General features: G+C 39.3%; 1 protein-coding gene across 7 annotated transcripts in view; it reads right to left on the reverse strand.

Moving 5' to 3' along the window:
- Positions 1 to 23,148, reverse strand: part of ncam1a (neural cell adhesion molecule 1a) — a 527,426-nt gene that overhangs the window by 90,126 nt on the left and 414,152 nt on the right. For 5 of the 7 annotated variants that reach the window (XM_072446944.1, XM_072446940.1, XM_072446939.1 and 2 more), the window contains exons 7-9: positions 15,891 to 16,051; positions 13,360 to 13,502; positions 8,762 to 8,791 (exon numbers count right to left, since the gene is read on the reverse strand). In XM_072446944.1, the coding sequence (XP_072303045.1) occupies positions 8,762 to 8,791; positions 13,360 to 13,502; positions 15,891 to 16,051 (334 nt within the window). The remainder of the gene's footprint in view (positions 1 to 8,761; positions 8,792 to 13,359; positions 13,503 to 15,890; positions 16,052 to 23,148) is intronic. The other 2 variants (XM_072446942.1, XM_072446941.1) reach the window with 1 other exon arrangement.

A 23,148-nucleotide genomic window follows, 5' to 3' on the forward strand; every position in this document is an offset into this window, starting at 1 on the left:
ATTAATAATGGATCGTACCTATGTTGCGCAAGCTAGTTCCACACTACAAAGTCTGTCCCCCACCGGGTAGCAGGAAGCCATCAGCTTTTTCTTTTAGCTGCCACCGTTTTTTATGAATATTTTAGAGGCCAAGGTGCTCGAGCGTTTATGTCCTATGAATAATTGAGTTGTATTTGTTGTATTATGATTGTGTAAGACTTCTTTGGCCTGCGCAAACCTGCATATACCTGGCAAAGAGGGTCCCTGAGCAAATAAGGGCAGCATTAATCATAGTGTTGGGCCGATGACACTGCACGATGCTATAGGGAGGTAAACAGGGAGATTAATATAGCAATGAACAGAAAAACAGCCAATACAAGGGCTTAAAATAAATGTGTACTATGCTTTGTCAAACATACTTAGGACACTTCAATTAAAAAAAAAAAAAAAAAGAATTTATCTGATGCCCTCTGATGGTTACTGGGGATATACATCTTTAAGCTCCTGGTGTTTTTTGCAAGGCTCAATTACTGTCATTTTCCATTTCATTTGCTTTAATCAAAGTTAACATGATCAATATTTAATGATTTTTTTCCCTGGGAGACAAAAAAATGAATCAGGATAAATTGTTCCTCATGTTGTTTCCTCATTGTTTTCCTTTAAATGAAATAATAATGGCTTTAATCATTAGCAAAAAAAAAAAGATGAGTTGATCACTGACTGAAATTAAATGAATGACACAGCCCTATTTTCTTTTTAAAAATAGTGTATTTCCGAAGAATGAGGCTCTGGCCCGTAAGCTATAGTAAGCGCATTAGCTTTCCTCTGCTACTAACAACAACATACATCTTAATACATGTTTATTACAACGTGACTATGTTATTTTGACAGAAAATGCAGCAAAAACTCATGACATAATTGTTCTGTTTTTTGGAGAATTTGGAATTGTTTTAGAATCTTTAAGATGGAGGATACGTTTATTTATTTATTTTTTTGAGGAATTTTGAAATGACGTTTTAGCAGCATGAAAAACGTCAATGTTTCTATTATTAAGCTGTTTTAGATAAATTTTGCGGTTTACAATTAATAAAATGTAAACTGATGATCTACTTATGTTATTGTTCAATACTAAGTACCTGGGCAAAAGCACAATATGTCTCCTTTAATTAGATTTCCTATGAACTAGATCCTTTTCATCACAAGAAATGACAAGTTAGTTTGAGACAGAACTCAAGCTGCGTACAGATGTTAGCGTGTTACATTTCTATGGCATGGTCTATGCAGTCTTCAATGCTACATCTCGATTATCCTTCTGCCACCAGCAACATAAGCAAATTAATTAGAGCTGTCATGTCAGCCATTCCAATCATTTTCCCCCGCCGCTGCTCTGCCGGGCTTTGAAGGGCACGAGGTTATATAAACTGTCGATACGTGGCATTCAGACTTACATATGTGACCTTTGGTAATCGAAATGAACTGCGTGGAATGTCATTACGAACACGACAAACGTACTGTTTTTCATAAATGAAGCTGAATCGCTATTGAGGGGCTACTACTCAAAAGAGGGTAATGCGTTGGTGGGGAATTAGATTTAAGTGTGTTTCAGAATGGTTGTGCAGTAATGGAAAGTTGAAAAGGTCTTAATGTGTTCATTGGTGAGTCATCCAGGAATAGGTAATATGGACAATTATGAAAAAGGCATTTAATGACTATATTAGCCCAATTTTCCCTTTTTTTAAAAACAAATGCTGCTTTTATGAGTTTTTAATCTTGTTATAACAGTGTTCCTTCACCAGTTTTACCAGTACTCCTGTGTTGTCCTGCTACTGAGGTTTGAATGCTCAGATAATGTCTGTTTTCACCTACCCCTTATCCCAACCGACTTCTTTGTGCATGGTTGCAATAGTAAAAAGAAAGAAATAACTTAATTCATAGGGTCCAACATGTTCAGTAGCCATTGATCATAAATAAAAAGATGTAAATAAAAATCTGCTGCTTGCTACAATATAATGTTACTATGAAGAGGCGGGGCTTATCAGTTCTGCTGTTTTTATTATTCGTTACAGATTTATGCTGAGGTTAACAATTAACAAATGGTGATCTAATTCTTTTGCAGTATAATACAAAATACCTGGAAAAAAACCTTTTAGATCTAACTTTGTCCTGATTTAAACATCCACACAGAGACAAAACGTTTTCTGTAAACATGAAACCGTTTCTTTGAATGTGTGCATCCACTGGACGCAAGACATGAAAAAAACATGGAGGCTTCAAGTGAAACTAATAATTTAACAGATCCATAAGTGAAACGCATAGATAAAGAGTGCTTAGAGAAAAAGTCTGCTGTACGTATGAAGCAGTGTATGAAACCATTGGTGTTGTAGGATTGTGTTCAGTAGAGGCGGGGCAATGACACAACTTAATCAAAAAAAAATGTCGATACGACGAGAGTTCAAACCGGCGTTTTGAGATCTTTGCACTCTGGGAACAAGTTTCAAAAAGTTACATTTTTAGACTTTTGTAGATAATACCTGTTTTAGATAAAATATCTTTGCCAATCCACAACCAATCAACGTCTAGTTCCTGGTGATAGTCCATCAAAGTCTTTCTTCATCACACCATAGAACTCTGTCTTTCCCCCCCCAGGTACTTAGTATTTTAACATAACTAGTTCATTATTTTGTTCATTGTAAACTGCACTATTGATCAAAAATGGCTTAGCAATAGAAACAGCTCCATTGACTTCCTCCTCAACACTGATAAGCCCCGCCTCTTCATAGTGACATTTCAACAAGCAGCAGATTGACATTTACATGTATTTATTTTTGAAAAGTGGCTAAGTGACATTTTAGAACTTAACATGTCACTCAGGGTCATTTTTCAAATAATCCCAACTAAGTACAGGGATGTGGGGGTGGGCATAGGGGATAGGTGAAAACAGGGGTTTTCTGAGCTCTTGAGCCTCAAAAACACGGTTTTACATAAACATGCAGAAATCTATCAAAATGATGAAGAAACACCATTGCAACAAGGTTAAAAGCAAATTGCAGTTGGTTTAGCATAATATGTCTCCTTAAAAATGTAAATATTTTTGTTATCAAGGTTTTGAAGAAGTTATAAAAATCTACATAAACTGGGACTATGAGACTTGCATATTATAAACGTATTGCGGCCCTTGCTTGCCTCTTTGACTGATTTGTTTGTAGTTAAAGGGGATTTTTCCGGAGATGTCATAGTGTTCCGAAGCAGAGTGGAAGGGCATTAATCATAGTCTAACGCAATGACACTGCAAAACCGAACGCTGGGGGACTGTCAACACACGAGGAACAAACTGTGGCACTGGCAGAGAGGTTAGCACCCTCGCCTCATGACCAGAAGGTGTGAGGAATCTACAGGTTGAGTTTGGATATTCTCCTCTTCACTTTAAATGGTGCCAAATCCTCTGGCTAGGTTGAGGGGCAGGTGGCACAGATTGGCAGCCTTGCTTCTGTCAGTCTACCCCAGGGCAGCCGTGGCAATAGTAGTGGTGTTGTGTGGAGTGAATGAATGAAGACTAAAGACTTGAGACTATTATAAGCTGTGTTTTAAGTCAATAAAACAAACGATCAGATGAATCACACTTAATATGATGATATTAATTGCACAGCGTTACGTTATGTTGATTCGTTATACGTTACATATTTTTGAAAAAAAAAATCATGATTTTTTTCATCATTTCACAAGTCTTAATACATTAGCCTATTTAAAAGCCTTACTGGATATAATTTAAGCCTGTTTCATACTAAAAATGTGTGGTCACAATGTGTGGAAAATTTACAGCACCAACAACAGGTCCATTGGGGCTCAAGGCCCTTCTTTGCCGCTTGCGGTTGTAACTGACTCTTATATCTACCAAACTGGTGGAATAATAATTTATTTTATGGCTTTATTTCCATCACAGTGTGCATATCGTTCAACTCAAGATCTCCACCGTGTTTTTAGTTTATTCCACTCTCGTAAACATTTACTTCTGAATGATCTGCGCTCGACCACCTGAGGACTCATGTGTTTTACAAGTATGTTTAACTACGTGACATCAGCTCTGCTCCCGTACATTCCTCCTTCGCTCAGGTCTAGCCTCGCTGTGGAATCTTAAAGAGCCTCAATTTTCTGTGATTAATTGCATGAGTTAATAACGTGTTAACTTTGACAGCCATAATTATAAGATAAGTTGTAGGTTCCTTGGATTGTGAGGCAGGGTTGTCCACTGCTCCTGACACGTTACTCCACTGGTATTGAGCGATGGGACATATCCACTTAATTGTGAAGGTGCTTTGAGAAGTTGTGTTTTTTAAGAAACTCTGTAGAATAGGTTTCTTTATATTATCAAATTAATCACATATACTTTCAGAACTCCTGTGTCCTGTTTGTTACGTTACTACACATTTTACTTTACTTACTAGCATTAACTTTGAGACACAAACACCTCTGAGAAGTGTCTCTGGTGAAGTATTGAGCTCATTTGTAAAGTTTGTTAGTCAGTGACATTCGCCCGCTGACCACAGACCACTGTGTAATCTGTATTTATAGATTTTAGAGCGATTTATCTAAAATCTCATGGATAGATTTGGTGTGGAAATAGTCACGATGACGATGCCAGCATGTTGTTGCGCACAGTCAATCTTCTGGACAAAGCCGAAAATGTTTAAGAACCCAAAAATCCTATGTTATAGCTATTTACTTTCCACTACAAAAGAAAATAAAAATGTTCTCTTCGGATTTTTGGACTAAATAAGAAAAGCCAATGGACAAATACACAATTGCACATATACTTAATGTGTGATTGGTGATCCTAAAGAGCAGCTAACTGAATGCTTATATTATAGACAGGAATTGCAGTGGAATATTCTCTCCAAAGTCTGAGCGCTCCTTTCAGCTCAGCTCCATTCCCATCAATGGCATTCAGCAGACAGGTTATTAGAATCACCTTTAGCCCGGTTAAGGACTGGCCTCGGCTCGTCCAAGTGCACTTTATATTCAGCCAAATCTATGGAGAAATGTGCACTCAGCTCAGCTTCCATTCATCACCTGGGATAATCATACAATAGCAGCTATTATGATGACTGGAGCATGGCTGCGCTCAATCAGTGGAATCAATACAGCCACATCCATACAATACTTTCAATAGAGGTTCAATTCAAAAATTGGAATGAGGTATTGCTTATGTAGGTGCAGTATGTATCTTTTCCAGCACGGGTTTTTCTGTATGGACATGTTATTGCTTTACCTCAATGTTAAAACTCCAACAAGCAATTTGATAATAGAACTCACAATTGTTATTTTACTTAACTTTTAAACTTGCTAAAAGTTGTGTAAATGCATCAATGTCAGTGCAACTATATTAGAAAGTGAGTTTTTATTTTTAACTTATCATTATGGAGACAAGCACGTGGCTCTATCAGGTAAGGCTACATGTCAGATCTATGGAGAGGCGACCCCGCTCATAGTAAGACTGCATGTTTTTTTAATTGTATTTTTCTACAAACATACAAGCAAACTGGATGAGTTTAATGCCATGCTGCACACCCCAGGCAGTGTGATAATATTGCCATGGAAACAAACAAAAGTTACACAGTAACTTTTAGTAACTTAAAGTAAGTTAAGATGAGACCCAAAATATATCTATTATTCAACAGAGAAAAAACACTGAACTGAGATTTGAAATATTATAATATGTCGATAAAACATAGTTTCCAATGGATGTGTCCTAAATATGTTTTATGACCACATGATGACAAAGTAAGCAGATATTATGTAGACCTATAACCCTAATCCTTGGTCATATGAGGGCTAAATTATATTAGCATCAGGTATATAGCAGTAGCAGCAAAGCCTTGTGGGAAAATCACTATGGTTCATATTACACGTCGTCTCATATTAATCACTATTTCAACAAATCAGATTTACTTCCAATTTCCCAGCCAGAAAGTCATGTTTCTCAAATAAATCTGCATGGCTCAACATTCCAAACTTGTACTGTAATACTACTCTGGTGAGATGTGTGTTCTAGTACAGCCTGTATGTTTTCTGACATGGATAGTGTTTTTGTACTTGAATTTCTGCACTCTCTGCTATTTGTTTGAAATAATTATACTATGGGTCAGTGATTCAGACGTTTTACCAGAACGTCCAGAGAAATCTTTGTGTCAGTAATAGACAAACTTTGTCATAGCGGGAAAGGCAATAGGAATTTTACTCTTATTATCAAAAACCTCTTTTCCAAGGGAATGTAAGTGATGAATAAAAGGGAAAGTGATGAATAACTGAATAACTCTGAATGTGTTTACACTCCTACACACATGTCACATCACAACTAAACTGGGACTAAACCCAAATCTAAACTTAAACTAGATAAGGACCTGAATAAGTTAACAATTATTGAACTGAAATAAATCATTAATGAATTGTAAAAAATAAAAATGGTCTAATTATTTAACAAAGGCAACCAATTATAAACTGGCATAAAGAACCATTACATCATATGTGATAGTGAATTTTGGCGTTGCTGGCAGGATTCGAATCAGGGAGCGAATACTCTTATAAGAAGAACGCATTTGATTTATATAGTGTTTATCAGCCCCTCCAACCAACAATCACACACACCACATTAATACTTTGAATTGTAACATATGGATTGTATTGTAAGTATGTTAGTGTTAGCTGACCAAAAAAACTACATGTGGCACGGCAGAGTAATAGTGGTAATAACATGGTAACTGCAGTAACAAAGGTTGCATGTTTTATAACATTTTCACCCATATTATCAGAATCTACTAATCAGTAATTCACATTTGAAAAGTTTGATGAAAGGACTAATAATTTCCTTTCATTTCAGAGTGATTACTTGTCATTATAGACATAGTTACCATAACTAACATTTCCAGCCTATTGCCATGCTTTTACTGTTACTCTTGAATTTATACTTTATAAAATATATTCTATTTATAATATAATCTTGCTCATATATGAATAATAATATTTGTATCATATAAAAGTATTATGACTGATGATAACGATGGGGTGAAATGTCTCGACTGGAAGTGAATTCTAAATGAAGCTAACCCCCCTGGTGCAGTTTATATAAAGAAGTAAACATGCTAATTGCAGTGGGAGTAAACAAAGGGATGTATTTCAATGAGCTAATATATCATCCACTGCATATGCAAAAGCATGGGGAGAGATTAAATTAGAGCAAATGTGAAGAACTATGGGGAATATTTAGAAAAGAGCTGCATAGAGTCAGAAAGTTCAACGATAAAGCCAGGCCAAAAACAGTGGCAAACTATAGGAATTTTGTTGCAAGTTACCAATTCAAAATACCCCTTTCTTCCAACTATATATGATTTTGTTTCATGCATTTTAGTTTTAATTAACATGATTTACATAACATAACATTAACATAACTTGCTTTTAAAAAAACCCACAAGCTTCATGTAGTCAGATGCGACCCTGCACCAAGACAGAAATGAATAGATGTGATAAATCTTAGGCAAGTCCTTCTTTGAGTAATAATACGTTCTATCCATTCGTCAGATTCAGATCAGAATCAGAAGAAGTTTTATTGCCTTTGTCAGGTAACCTTCACAAACTTTGAACTTGCTTTGGCAGTGTACTGCAACATCCATTCAATGAATAATAACAGTATAGTATAAACTATGATGAATGGATGAAGTTGCTTACTAAATTCAACTCCAAATAGACTAAGTACAACATATACACAAAAAGTTCCGTACGGTCAGAACAAAACTAGCTGATTATGGGATACCATGTGTTCATGTCACAGTGGGGATGATAGTTTGTTGTTAGTTGTGTTGGTCAGTTTAGTCACTATCACCACCAGGTATTATGTCGTTTGCTGCAGTGAGACTATAGTTCATAGACCGGGGACATGCAAGGGTACGTGAGAAGACATGGAGAGACAAGCTGTCACCTTGACTCAGTGACGGGGCTGGGGAGGTCAGATTTATGCTAATACATCCATGATAAATACAATTAAGGCAGAGGAATTATCCAAATAAGTCCAGTGATGTTTTACGGAAAAGTGCGCATGCGTCCTCTAGATGTCTACTTATTACGTAATGAAGTGGGGAAAATGTGCTTTGTTTGTGCTTTATGAGGCTCAGAACAAAAGGGCCTCGTAAACAGGGATGATACATTAGCTACTTTGTAAATTAAGCCTGGTGAAATAGCAATCATGATAGCAAAATAGTTTACGCATGCATGGAAAATACATACTATTTTGAGTATTTGGTGTCTATGAAAGAAAAAACAACAACAAACCATCAAAGCAACTGCACAAATCTACATGTTACAGTTTTTGTCAAAGTTAATGGTCATCAAAAATCCTGCTTAAGGCGTTAACACCTATAATTGACTAAACGCAAGATAAATTGTTCCGTACTGTGGGAGAATCCAGGCAAAACAACTGGCAGTTAACAAGATTGAATTAGTTGTAACTTCCAAAACCAACCAACCCTGACAATCAAGCAGTTTGTGACATGGTTAAAATAATGATTGGTTAGCTGATATTAGCTACTTTAGCTAACCAAAATGCAATCATTCTAAATAAACATGGCAAAGAAAATACAGGAACTAAGAGGATTAGTAAGTGGACTAGAAATGTCTACAAGCCTAGATGCGGTGTACAGGATTAGGAGCGGGTGCCATCCTTCTGTTCCGCCACAGAGAAGAAAACTGCATTCTACTGTAGTGCTAGTGCGGCTACGGTATTTAGTAGCCATACCTCGTATTTGTCAGGTCGCGTCCAAGAAGCCTAGAGAGGACAAAGGGAAGCAAAGATAGAGTTTATTCACAGTACAATATATAAAGTGTGAGGGCATGCGTGTTAACCCTGCACCGAAGCCCCCTGGAGATCACTGCAGAAGCAAGAAACGCTTAGTGAAGGGAAACAAATGGATTAAGTAAAAAAAATGAAGGAGAAACACATTTTGCAGGAGAAAACTGTTTTAGTCACTTAATCACACACACAAAACGAAGCAAAAAAGCATTCATGTATTTTAAAAGCTATCACTGGGGTCATTGATCTACCTATGCTCCAGTGAAAAATAATGGCAAGAAAATTATGGAAACTTATTTTCACTTTTAGTTATTATTTTTATAGATATTATAAGTCTATTGCAATTTGGTAGAGACAAATTACCGTATTTTTCATAGTTTTGCCTGGGTGTGACTTATACTTATATTTATACTTATACACCGGAGCGACTTATATGTGATATTATTTGTAATAATCACACTTGCATACTCCACTGCAACTTTTTCTTCTTTATTATGCATTTTTTGGCTGACTTATACTCCAGTGCGACTTATAGTCCGGAAAATTTGGCAATTGAAATACATATTTTTAGATGCTTTTAAGGCCTATTTGTACTTTTAGACTACAATTCCAACTATATTCTGATGGTACATATTTACCAAGATAATATCTATTTTATTTATATTGGACACTTTGACATTTGACATCATAGGACACTTTGACATTGAGTTGAAAAATATATTTATATAAATATAGGTTAAATTAAAAGTTGCTATGCAAATGTAAAAGCATATATGTCAAAACAAATCGGAGGACTTCATGGAGTGGGATGTGTTTGGAAGAGAAGGTGGCGATGAGTACCAAAAGCACTTTCAGCTCAAAGAGAGACAAACATTATGTAAGAAGTAAAAAAATATTTACTTGACTCTAACTTAGTGCCAAACTGCCACATCAGCATGGAGGAACTCAACTGTGACTATTTCATAAGAGGATTTATAAAATAATGAAGCGTCACCAGGGGAGCGTGGCTTATCGTCGCCTTCTGTAGTTGATTATGCCTTTATGTGAGCGGCCGTTATCTTACAGTTTGGAGCCTGTACACGTCGATTACAGCAGCCAAAATACAATGTTATTAACTTATCCGCATCACTTTGGGGTCTATAATGGAGAGATAAAGCAAGATTGCGTCAAAAATATGGTCAGAGATTACAGGGAGAATGTATGACTTCTTTGACATTGTAGGTATTGTCGGTACAAGCTGGAAATGGTGCGGTGATACATGACAGGACAATGAGAGAGGTGATAATGGAGGGTTTTATATTCAGTGCAAGAAAACACGAGATGATAGGTTAGGGAATCTGCGTTTCAGTTTTAGCATGTTTGAACACGTGAGACAGGCCTCTACTCAAATGTTCAAATGAAAATGATTGTGTTTAGCTGCGCATGTGACGGAAAGGATTTTATCTGCGCTCTTCTCTTTTATGTCTTTATCTGTTTTGTGATTTATTTATTTTTGAAGCACTTCGAATTGCCTTGTGTACCAGTTGTGCTCTACAAATAAACCTTCCTGGCCTTGCCTAAGGTGTGTTTCAAAAGAGATATTTTGAAGTAAAAAAGGACGCAGATGGGGAGGACATGTCGCATCTGTCCAATATGTCTAAATATTCTCTAAATGGGTCCTACAAGATTGACACTTTACAACTTAACTTGACTGCATGTATATCTAATACGTCACAGTCATTACGTTCGCATTGATATAACTGTATATTTCTGTATGTTTCTTTTTACGTACATTTAAATACATTGACTGCATATTTACATGCAGTCGATAACACTTTCACAACTGGAATATATTTTTTAAAATTCGAAAATTACACCTGAGTTGACCCTCTTCTCCCCCGAACATCTTGTATTATATACTCCTATTGGGATATCCTGATCGAAAGGAACATTAAGTTGTATTGTACTAAAATGGATTTAGGATGTCATTATCCACCGTGCTGCTGTTGTCGTTGTCTTTGAATACAGGAAACAACGTACATTTGGGTCGGGATATCCTATTGACCTTAACCCGAATATTGACTGCTTGTAAAAATAGTCATTGACTGCGTTTACTCCCCCACTCTTTAGGTGAGTGTTTGGAACTTATTTCATTTATTTATTTCTCAATTAGTGTTTATACTACAAATTACTGGGTTGACAATATACTCTCTGGGGCAAAAGGATTTTTACTATAAATGTAGTTCTTTATTATAATTATTACTATTTAATTTTATTTATTTTATTTATTTTATTTATTTTATTTATTTTATTTATTTTATTTATTTTATTTATTTTATTTATTTTATTTATTTTTTTATCTTTTACTTTAAAAATAATAATTTACTTTTTTTTTTGGTTCTTTTTTCCAATTTCCCTCATTACTATTTCTTAAAGCAGGTGCATAACAATCTATGACACATTTTGGGTAATCCTGTTTATTGCTCGCGTCGCACAAATAACTAAATTGGCTAATCCTTTGTCTTCTGCCCTGAGTGTCAGTACACAAAATGGGCCCCAATAATGAATAAACCAAATTGAATCAACATCACGCCTTGACTCAAAGAAACCAATTCATCCCCAAATTGGATTAAAAAACGTAGGCGCAAGATTTATGGCAAGTCTTAAAGTAAATGACTCAGCAAATTACACATAAGCCATTTGTTCACACGTCGGTGGGTTTTCTCAGACCAAATCCCATATATAAATGTCTAAAGTAATTTATTTAAGTTACTAATAGAGTGAGAGAAAGAATTATATATACTTTAAAAGGATGATCCAAATGTATACACCGTCCACTGCATTTATCATGGAAGACGGCCAAAGCGCACAGGGATGCAAGAAATGAAACCTGCTGGTGAATAACATTTGGACGAATCATTGAACGTCCTTCACTGTGACAATAAGAATATGGAAAGTATTGAAATGGTTATGTATGATGTGTATATATGACAAATACGGAAACGAAATAAAATGGTAAGTTGTGGACATTTAAAGAGGAACTAAACACTACAGGAGGTTTTCTACTAAAGTCTTTCTACTGAGTGTTGTTTCTTTTTTTATAACATTGTCTAGTATCTAGTGTTTTAAGAGGCCCGTGACATCACACACCTGATGTCTGCAGGGGCGGAGTCTGACAAACACTTATAGGGGCGGGGTTTGAAATGCAAGTCCTGTTCTAGAGTCTAAACCAATGAGGAACAGGGCTTGTCTTTAGTCCTCCAGACCCCGCCCCACACTATACTCTTTAGTCCTCCAGACCCCGCCCCTCCCCTCACTCTACCCTTTAGTCCTCATGACCCCGCCCCACACTATCCCCCAAAGTCCTCCAGACCCCGCCCCTCCCCTCACTCTACCCTTTAGTCCTCCAGGCCTCGCCTTCACTCTATCCTTTAGTCATCAGACCCCGCCCCTCACTCTCAATTTCACGTATGTTACAAAAGCTGATCAGAGGGACGATGCTTTTCGTCGTCCAGCTTTGCTGGTGTAGATTGTTCGACCGGTCAGTATTAAAAGCCAATGCTATGCGTGGGCTGCCTGTGTGCTATACGTGTGCTGGGAATGTGCTGGGTGTGTGCTGTGTGCTGGGCGTGTGCTGGGCGTGTGCTGTGTGCTGGGTTTGTGCTGGGCGTGTGCTGTGCGTGTGCTGTGCGTGTGCTGGGCGTGTGCTGTGTGCTGGGTTTGTGCTGGGCGTGTGCTGTGTGCTGGGTGCTGGGCGTGTGCTGAGCGTTTGCTGCGTGTGCTGTGCGTGTGCTGGGCGTGTGCTGGGCGTGTGCTGGGCGTGTGCTGGGCGTGTGCTGTGTGCTGGGTGCTGGGCGTGTGCTGAACGTGTGCTGGGCGTGTGCTGGGCGTGTGCTGGGCGTGTGCTGTGTGCTGGGTTTTGCGTGTGCTGTGCGTTTGCTGGGCGTTTGCGGCGTGTGCTGTGCGTGTGCTGTGCGTGTGCTGTGCGTTTGCTGGGCGTGTGCTGGGCGTGTGCTGAACGTGTGCTGGGCGTGTGCTGGGCGTGTGCTGGGTGCTGGGCGTTTGCTGCGTGTGCTGTGCGTGTGCTGTGCGTGTGCTGTGCGTTTGCTGGGCGTGTGCTGGGCGTGTGCTGGGCGTGTGCTGGGCGTGTGCTGGGCGTGTGCTGTGTGCTGGGTGCTGGGCGTGTGCTGTGCGTGTGCTGAACGTGTGCTGGGCGTGTGCTGGGCGTGTGCTGGGCGTGTGCTGGGCGTGTGCTGGGCGTGTGCTGGGCGTGTGCTGAACGTGTGCTGGGCGTGTGCTGGGCGTGTGTAAATTGGGGGTCACTCTCCCATTTAGTCGTCCAGGCACTGCCCAGTTTAACAGCTCCGCTAGACTGCAGAAGAGCGTGGAGTTTAGCCATTTAGTCCCACTTTAAATACATGAGTTACAATGTGTAACCATGGTTCTATGGAGGACTTAACAGTTTCTCCATTACGAGGGCACTCAGTTATATACTTTATCTGAATACTTTAATCTTGTCATCAGCACTTGTTTTGCTGCATAAATAAACCCGTAGAGCACATTACCTGCTCTCCCTCCGTGAAGACTCTTTGGTCGAAGCTCCACTGGATGCTGGGGGTGGGGTCTCCAGAGGCCTCGCAGGTCAGGGTCACCAGCTCATCGAACTCTGACGCACTCTGGTTGTTCAGGAACGTGATCTTTGGTGGTACTGAAACAAATACACAAAACACTTTTAAAAGCACTGCATTTCTGGGAACATGCAGAAAACAATACAACCATTGTCTATACTCAAAGAGAGTTCATAAACAAATTCATATTTTTTTCACCTCTTGCTATTTTTACTTTGGATCATCTCTTTTACATCGACTTGAGGGATGTTATTTGATGTACTTTCACTTTACTGCGCCCGCCTCTGCTAATACAATTGCACATTTCTTCCTTCCCAAAGTCCCCCTCACTCGCCGCGACTCAAAAAAACTCATTCTGTGTAAAGAAATTAAGTCTGATTTTATTGACCCAGTGTTCTTTTCCAGCATAATTGAAGAGTTGGCGCGTATATGAGCTCCAAAGAGGTTTTACAGGACAAGTGCAATCCTCAAATGAATCAGAGAAAGGTGGAGACTACTTTGTATGGAGAGAGCAAGGACTACTTATTTATATATACAAAAATATATAAATACATGTTAGCTGCAGGATTTTAAAGTCTGTTTGTCTTGGCTCTTTACATGACTTTTATTTCTTCTAGTTCAGGAAAATAGAGATGTTTTTTTTCACATTGGATGGTTTATTGCACTTCACAAACCTGACTCATACTCAGTGCTTCGAATCTTCACCTCACTGTCTTCAATAGAGTGATTAATGACTTGTGGTCCTGAATTTGCATGATGCACGTCGCTCTGAGGTCCTGAATTTGCATGTCTTCTGTGCTGATAAAGCCTCTACTGTTTGTTATGCATTATTTGTAAGATAAGAAAACCTTTATCACACATTAAAGTGGGACAAATTGCACATGCGCTCATTATAAGAGTTGCCTTTTCTATTTTTCTGCAGTCCAAGGTAAAAATGTAAGTTCAAATACCACAGTTAGTGATTAATTATGGCCTGCTCCAGCCCGCACTTCATTTATGGTTCAAAACCCTGTACAAACATTGCCTGCCACCGCTGGCTGTGCTAAAATACAAATACAATTTAAGTATCAGGGGGAAAAAAGTGTATTTATTTAGCAGGTACAGTGCATTTTAATGAAAAATGACACAGGATACCCATAAATCTATTTGCACGCATTTTGCCAATAGACATTCAGAGCAAAACTAATTTTTCACTTGCTTTTTCAACAACAATATGCCACCACAAAGAATTTCACACAACAACGCTATAAGTGTTTTGCTGATAAAAGCTGGAGCACTAATAACAGTGCGCTTCCTAAGGGCCGACTTAATTACTTTTCAATGGGGGACACTTTCCTTTAAACGGTCTGCTGCTTCACACTGCGGAGTCGAGCTCTCGCTGCGGACTGCTCCCAAATGTCAAGAATTACAACGGAAAAGGCCACTGCACACTGAGGCCCGTGGATACAGCGAGCCGAGGAATATAGGGCCGTAAATGTGGCCATTGGTCGTATGGGAAGTTCTTAGACGGGTTTTGTCATTGCAATTCAGAGTTTAGTCTAGTTAGTTTGAACATTGGATTACGTTACTTGTGGGCAAACCCCAAAGACAATATATTGAGTATTAGTTGCATTATTACTAGCCTTTAACTATGCTTTTGAGTACCTTTGCTTTGGCATTTCATATTTTACAACCTAAAATAACATATACATTAAAAAAAACATGACTTTCCATTAGTCAGACATTCCCTCATCAGAATTCGATGTTAGCACTCCATCTACTGGCAGCAGAGAGAATTACAATGAGGCAATAAGCAAAGGTTAGCTTGCTTCGACATGCTAATACCAGCACACAGTCGTATTGGACACGGTTCGATGGATTTGATTTGAGATGCGCAGTCTGCCAATGATTTATGGGCTTTAAAAACAAGGAAGGACACCTCCGGATCTCTTACTTTGATTGCACAAATCTGGGAAACTTGAAACGGTGTGTTTTTGTGAGGCTCAGAGTACATTGTGAGAGCAGGAGAAATGTTCATGACAACTCATACGTTTTTGATGAGGGAACAACAATATAACACGATTAAAAGCTCACACAAGTCAAATTTGCATAAGATAATTTATTTTGCCCTGAATTAACTAATTAATTAATTGCCCCACATTTTTATTTAACAGAATAAAATACGTCTTAAAAAAATAATATGTTACTCCAAAGCACAATGGGACTTTCATGTAGACTAATGGTTGTCCTCTCCACTGCATAGCAACCAATATAATGTTCAGGTTAGGGTTAGGGTCGACATCAAGTTACGTCATTTCTGCCACGTTAAGGAATCAAGCTACTTCAATAAGGATAAAAACAAAAGTAGCAAGCATTAATGACGCTCAACTGCATACAAAAGCATGTCGGAGTCCTGAACGAATAAAAACTAGACTGGTGCAGGTGTTTGGGCTTTAAAAACACGGGGGAACCTGGATGATCTGCCTTACCGAAGACTTTGAGGCTGACTTCTTGGGACTGCTCTCCGGCCTTGTTGCGGGCGATGCACGTGTACTCGCCCTCATCCACCTTCGTCACGTCTCTTATCAGCAGCTCGGAGCCGTCCTCGTTCAGACCGTACTTATCTCCACTTACAAGGACAACGTTGTTACTGGAAAAAGAGAGGGAAAGAGAGTGGAGAAAAGACATAATTTGGTTGCATGTGACGCAGTGGCCGTTAAATGCATTTGTGAGGAACGCTTTTGTGAGGCTAGTATTGTGTTAGAAAGCACACCAAATGTGATTTTTATAAAGCGCTTGGAAGAAGATTACTCTGAATAGGTTGCATTCACTTTCTAGAATTTGATCATTGTTTCCCCCACTGCCAACAGCGCCCCCTGCTTTATCAATCAAATGATGCGGCTCTAATCAACGATCGCCCAAACGATTGTCTTTACTGAACCTGTTCTGCTGCTCCATAAGAAAGTAATCCAGCCCACATTGTCTCTCATGCTTCTCCTGCCTAATTCACTGATCCGGTCTGTGTTGTGCGTTGCTGTGGCTCTGACGTGCTTTCACAATCAGCAGCAGCTCTGCTTCTCATAAACACGACAGGGAGATCCATAGGACCAGAGTGAGTGGATGCTATTAAAATCCATATGAAGCTGTTAGCATTATTTGTTCCACAGATGAAATGAGTCCTGCATGGGTTAATGTACAGCAGTGAGTGGATGAAAAGTGAATTTTATTGCATCTGTGTTTGAGAAGAGAAGTTGTTCAATTCATTTGTTTTGAGTTTCATTTCAGAAAAGGCTTGAATATAGCCTTATAATATAGAACTATAAATACTTACAAATGCCCAGACCCACAAACATATCCCTATAAGGCTTTTTATAGACAACATTTAATAACATGGAGATGTAAACATAGCGATGCAAATTATATCATTAACACCTATAAAACTATGCTCTTTGTTCCCCTACAGCGCATATACATGGCCCAAACAACTCTATGGGAGATTTACCGTTTTGAAAGGAACATCTAAAATTGAAATCCACAAATGTTGAACCTTTTCATAATTAGTTTGGAATTGGCTACACAAACCTGTCATATGAATCTCATCACTTAAAGGTCTTTCAACTGACAGCAATTATATCTTTTGAATTTAGTAATGGCACAACTCTGAGGCTCTTGTGAAAAAAAGTTGATATATACTGATAAAAAGAGGTTTTCAAGACCCTTTTCTTTTTCTGTTTGATGCAGTGTTTTTCATGACTGTCTAACAGCAGAGATAGGCAACAACAGAGATAGGCAACATCATGCAGCTACCTCTTCAAGTCACGTGAAGATCTTCTAATAACGCGATCACATCCTCTCAAAAAATCTCCTCTCCATGAAAACATATCTCCTCTTTGCTCTTCCTCGAACCTTAACTTCATTGTCCATCACAGTGAAAACGTGTCTTTTGTCCTATATCGCATATTAATTTATTCTTGTAAAGCCCAAAACTACAACAGCAGGTGCTTCGCAGGGCTGCAAAAAATAGTTGATTTTACCAGCAGAAAGGTAGAATATCAAACAGTGAAATAGTCCTAACCAATGTTCACAGGAATTTAGCAAATGGACAGCTCCAGAGCATCCCCTGCCCGTAGATCCTTCTTCTCCGCAAGAAAAAAACTACTCAAAACCCAGTGAAAACAAGTAGAAACCTCGAAGAGAACCACAGTGAAAGAGCTATCAAACTCCCACAAGTCATTTTGCTCTTGCTTATTTGACCAACTGACTGGCTCAAATGAACCTTTGTACACCTTCTTTGTCGCTAAAGGCGTTCTGTATCGACGCTCTGATGTCATCACCTTAAACTCGTCACACAGAGGAGCTCGACATCACAGGGGATAGACTTGGCCATCTTGTACACAGCTGATAGAGAAAGAAATTTAAAAAAAAAAACAGTTCTTTGCCAATTATCTTCCCTGCACTTTTCACTGTTCAGCCTGTTCTTACCAGCTACTGTCAGATAACCAAACAGAGATGCTGAAAACAAGAACACTTTCAATCAAGCTGACAAAGACTCTCTAAAATATGTGAGTGAGCTCCACCGATCCTTCGCTTGTATTTCTCTCTAGGCCTCTTGTTTCAAGGCACGATCTTTCTGCCCATATATCACGGTCTCTCTTCTGCACAAGTTTTCAGCGCTGTCTTAAACTGTACTAAACTAGGAGTATCGGAATGAGAAGCATCTCGAAGCAAACTGTGACCACTGCATTACGTATTTCAAAGTTGCGGTACCTTAAAGTTGTCAAACCGCGAAAGGAGAAAGTAAGTATTTAAATCAATCAATCTAATATTACCGTGTGTCACAACTATATCTAAATTGTTCTAAAATATATCCGAACAAGCCCGTTTTCCCCTCACTTCTGCTGCTGAAGCTTGGCTGAAGCCACTGTGTCTTTTAGTGGCCTCTACAGGCTGCTGGGCATAACTGCACCGGAAGCTTGGTTTTCTTCTCCCGCCACTGCTCAATCTGTGACCGTGTTCAGAGATTCATGCTCCGCTCTCTAACATGAGCTTTTAGAACCAGACCTTCTTTTAGAGGTCTGCACATGTGCTCTGAGGACCAAATCACGCTTAAAACTAGATGTTGTTTAACAGAACCCCAAAAAATCTGTATAAAATATCAAACTTTAGAGCAGCAAATTCCGTCACATCTACATTGTTCTAAAACAGGATTCATCAAACTAGCTTGAATGAAGCTAAATACAACTCCAGGTATGTTTTTGATGAGGGACAAATGTTGTAAGATGTTAAAAAGCTGCAAAAGTCAAGTTTGAATGCTTAGTAACAGTTATTTCTGAAATGAAATAGGGAAAGGGATCATGGTCCATGTAGTTCCCTCAGTTTTGGTTTGACAACAAAACAAGGCATTTAAACAAATACATGTATACTTCAATATATTGTGACAGCCCACAGTATCTTTGTGAGATTTTTACATCCCTAGTTTTAGATTGATGTGAGAAATCGGAGAGGAAAACCCATCTAGAACTGTGTAGAACATGCAAACTCCACACGACAAAGCAGCACACGGCCTCGGAATGGAACCGCAGACTTTCTTGCTGTGGTTCGAGAGTTCCAGTTCATCGACGAGGTGTCCCTGAGCATAATGAAGCTGAACATTCAACGTTGCGTCCTCTATTGTGACTTCTGGGACCCTAAAGTAGATCTTTGGAGTGGTGAGCCGGGTGCAGCGTTTGACATTTCAGTCTTTGAGAGATCGCTGCTGCCTTCACCTGCTACATGTGCAGGTCGTGCCACAGATGCTTCTGCTTCATGCGCCGTTTCAAGCCCAGCGGCTGCGATATCACAAAGGAAACTGCCAGCTGCTTATTTTAGACTAAAATATCAACATCCATAAGCAGTGAAGGAAGCAGCCAAGTGAAGATACTGTATGATTTATTTAAGACCTTATTTATGTAAGACACACAATGGAACCCAGCAGCAGCTAAATAAAAAGGGAACTACTGCACATAGACCATGAGCTCACTTCTTTGGAATATTACAGTAATGTAGTTCACTAGAGGTGGGAGTATCGGTATTGATGACTTATGCAAATATTGATACTTATTAACATATTAACATAATTTTTAAGTTTATGGCATCAATTTTAGACCTTAAGACTCATAAGACTGATCCATGTGTGCTCTGTTTGTCCTTTACAGCAGTGGCGTGCAGTCAGGGCAATCAAGGTAAGCAGTGATTGACCAGTAAAATAACTGCATAACTGCACCGGAAGCTTGGTTCTTCTTCTCCCGCCACTGCTCAATCTGTGAGCGTGTTCAGAGGTTCATGCTCCGCTCTCTAGCATGAGCTTTTAGAACCAGACCTTCTTTTAGAGGTCTGCACATGTGCTCTGAGGACCAAATCACGCTGAATAAACCTGTGTGTCAAGGATGTTTGCAGGTTTTGCCCGAACTGAGCATGTGCAGAGGAGAAGAGAAGCATCAGCAGCGCCAAGATTCAACAAACAGACTTAAAATCTATCTTTAAGAGACAAGTCTGTGTTTTTAGCTGAGGCTCTGTTCACGTTGCTAATGATTAGACATTAGTTAGAAATACAGGCACTCTTTTAACAGCATAGTGCGTTAATTTGTGTAATGAATTGCTCGTCGAGCTTAGCTAAATTAATCAATTTCACTCCTAACTAAATGTGGGACTAAATTAACTATATGATTAATTGATTTTTTTTTTGTTTTTCCACTTTTGTGCTATCCACTAAATATTGATGCCCCCAAGTCTAATTGCCCATCCATAAAAGTCACTGCACGCGACTGCTTTACAGCCTATTTAAAAAGCATATTATATCAAACTGACTTCACCAGAGCAGTATCGAATTTCAGTGCCATGAAAGTGTAATCATTAAAGTATGGGTCAAATGCAGAATCTTGTTATATAACCCGGACAGTCCTGGCCCCAGACTACTACTGTACATGTTTAAAACCGGAGCCATCAGAGGAATCCTACACCCACACTGAAAGAACATGCAAACTCCACAAAGAACGCAAATCTTCCTTATGCTCCGTTTAGACCCCACTGAACCTCTAGTTGGACGCTTGTAATATTGAGGGGTCGGACGCCGGAGACACAGGTCTTTCGCGCCCTGGACGCACGTCTGAATACGACACAAATCCGCCTCACACCCAAAGTTCAGAAAGGCTGGATGGCTTTGATGCGCGTAAACACAGACTTTGCATGTAAACTCGACACCTTTGACGTCGTGGTCTGAACGCAGTGTCAGTTTACCATAAAGAAACCCGATGACAATCTTCTGAAGGAGCCTCTGCCACCTGCTTCTCCACGGAGATGGTATCGCTTTAGCCTGGAATGTTCCGCAGTATGCTATTAAAATTGTCTGCCTCCATGGAGACAAGCAGGCGATACCAGACGTCAGCTCTATGGAGACGCCGCCACGCTCACAATGAGAATGCATGTTTTTTCAAGGTAATTTTATGCTAGAAAACACCTGCAATGGAATAAATGAGCGATACGTTTAATGCCATACTGTGGAACATTCCTGGCAAAGCTTCTAATCTCTATGGAAACGAACCCTGTACAAAAAAGGTTACATAGTGCACCCTTATTACAGCTTTCATGTGTTTCAGAACGGATTTCTTTTCTAAAATCACAACAAATCCCTTTATAATATCTACACTTGAATTAGTCTTAATAAAGCATAAACAGATGCTTAATTTATAATGAACAAACAGTTTATTAAGAATGATTCAGGCTTAGTAACTAGTTGACAAAAGGAGATAGGAGTTGGGGCAAGGCATTTTTTAAGTAAACCTGAATTATAAAGTGCTATTCAAATGACTGACCATATTTCATAGATTTATCTCATACATTTCCTCTAAACTTTGGAGTCACAGTGAAAATATTGCGGAGTGGAGCTGTTGTTGTCCGCCGCTTCATTCTGCTGCTGGTGGATGCAGATATAGCCCTGTCTAGAGGGGGGACAGCAGGGCCAAAAAGCCAGCGCTCCGCCAGGCTAAAGCTCCATTTGTCGAGCCTTTCCCCCCGGCTCTGCACGGCGCTGTCACTCACGGCAACAGCACAACACTCCGCCAATACAGATGTGTAACAACAAGCGACTCCAGGAGCAGATTCTAAAGGGCTTTGGAAGGGGAAGGTAGAACAGCGCCGTGGGATTTTGGATGTGAATAGAAGGTTGCCAAGTCTGATTTTCTTTTGCTGTAAATACAATGACCGACTTAAATACCGTGTTTTTCGGACCGTAAGTCGCACCGGAGTATAAGTCGCACCAGCCAAAAAATGCAAAATAGAGAAGAAAAAAACATATATAAGAGGCACTGGAGTATGAAATGCAGTTGCAAGTGTGAAAATAACTAATAATATAACGTATAAATCGCTCTGGAGTATAAGTATAGATAAGTATAAGTCGGACCAAAACTATGACAAAAAGTGCGACTTATAGTTCGGAAAATACGGTATATACTTTTTCTATGTAGACAAAAGATCCACTTCTTTCAAATATTGTACATAAAACTTCTCGTTTGCCATGATAATCCATCCCACTTCACAGGCGTGGCATGTCAAGATGCTGAAGAGACGGAAGGAATATTGCAAAGGTGTGCCTGAGGCTGGCCACAATAAAAGGACACTCTGAAATGTTCAGTTGTTCTTTATTGCTGGGGTCTGGGGGGGCCAAAAAACGGTCAGTATCTGATGTGAGCACCATTTCCCTTCCCATACAGTGTAACTCATCTGTAATGTTGGTCCACTCCTCTTCAATGGTTGTGCGAAGTAGCTGGATATTGGCAGAAAGTGGAACACACTGTCGTATACGCCGATCCAGAGCGTCCCAAACATGCTCAATGGGGGACATGTCTGAGTACGCTGGCAATGCAAGAGCTGGGATGTGTTCAGCTTCCAGGAGTTGTATAAAAGTGATGGTTGTGGATGAATGGCACAACAGTGGGCCTCATCACAGCATCTCTGGGCTTTCAAAACGCCATCAACATTATGAATGCACCTTTTGAATCAGCTTTTGGGAGAGAAATGAACATTGAATGCTCAGGTAACAGCTCTGGTGGACATTCCTGCAGTCAGCATGTCACTGCACGCTCCCTCAAAACCTGGGACATCTGTGTAGTATCCAAACTACATCATTATTCGAACAAGTATCGATTCTAAAAAAGTGGTATTGAAATCGGTATCATCGAGTATTTTCTTTAGTATCCAAATTGAGTTGACAACACGAGTCTTTTTGTCTCTATGGTAGAAAAAAAAAAAACGGCCTTTGAAAATACAATGTTCTATATGAATCTCTGCATTAAGTTGATTAAATGAAATAATAAAACATATTTTGGTGCAGATTTAATAATGTTGCCCACAAAGTAACGTCTGTCCTTTCTCAGATGAAACGTCTGCGACCTTCGTGCTATTTGTTTTGAATTGTAAGTCACTCCAAATGCCCTGGACTCTGCAAATGGGATTCTCAATTAGCAGCAAGACAAACATGATCCAATTATAGTTTGACCAGAACCACTACTGCTTCTCTTTATCATGTATTTCAAATTTGCTGTTTCATCCTCACTGAAGAGTTAGGCTAAATGTAAGATAGCAAAGTTTAGCTTTCAAACAAGAAAACAACAGCTGTTTGATAAAGTAAGGTTAGCTTGTTCTCAGGCTTTAAACACTAGGACAATGTAAAGTGATGTGTACTTTTCGAACTTTAAGCCTTTACTTTTTCCC

This window comes from Eucyclogobius newberryi, unplaced genomic scaffold (genome assembly GCF_026437365.1).
Source record: "Eucyclogobius newberryi isolate DKJ021-1_F unplaced genomic scaffold, fEucNew1.0.hap1 SCAF_15, whole genome shotgun sequence".
In the NCBI taxonomy this organism is placed as follows: Eukaryota; Metazoa; Chordata; class Actinopteri; order Gobiiformes; family Gobiidae; genus Eucyclogobius; species Eucyclogobius newberryi.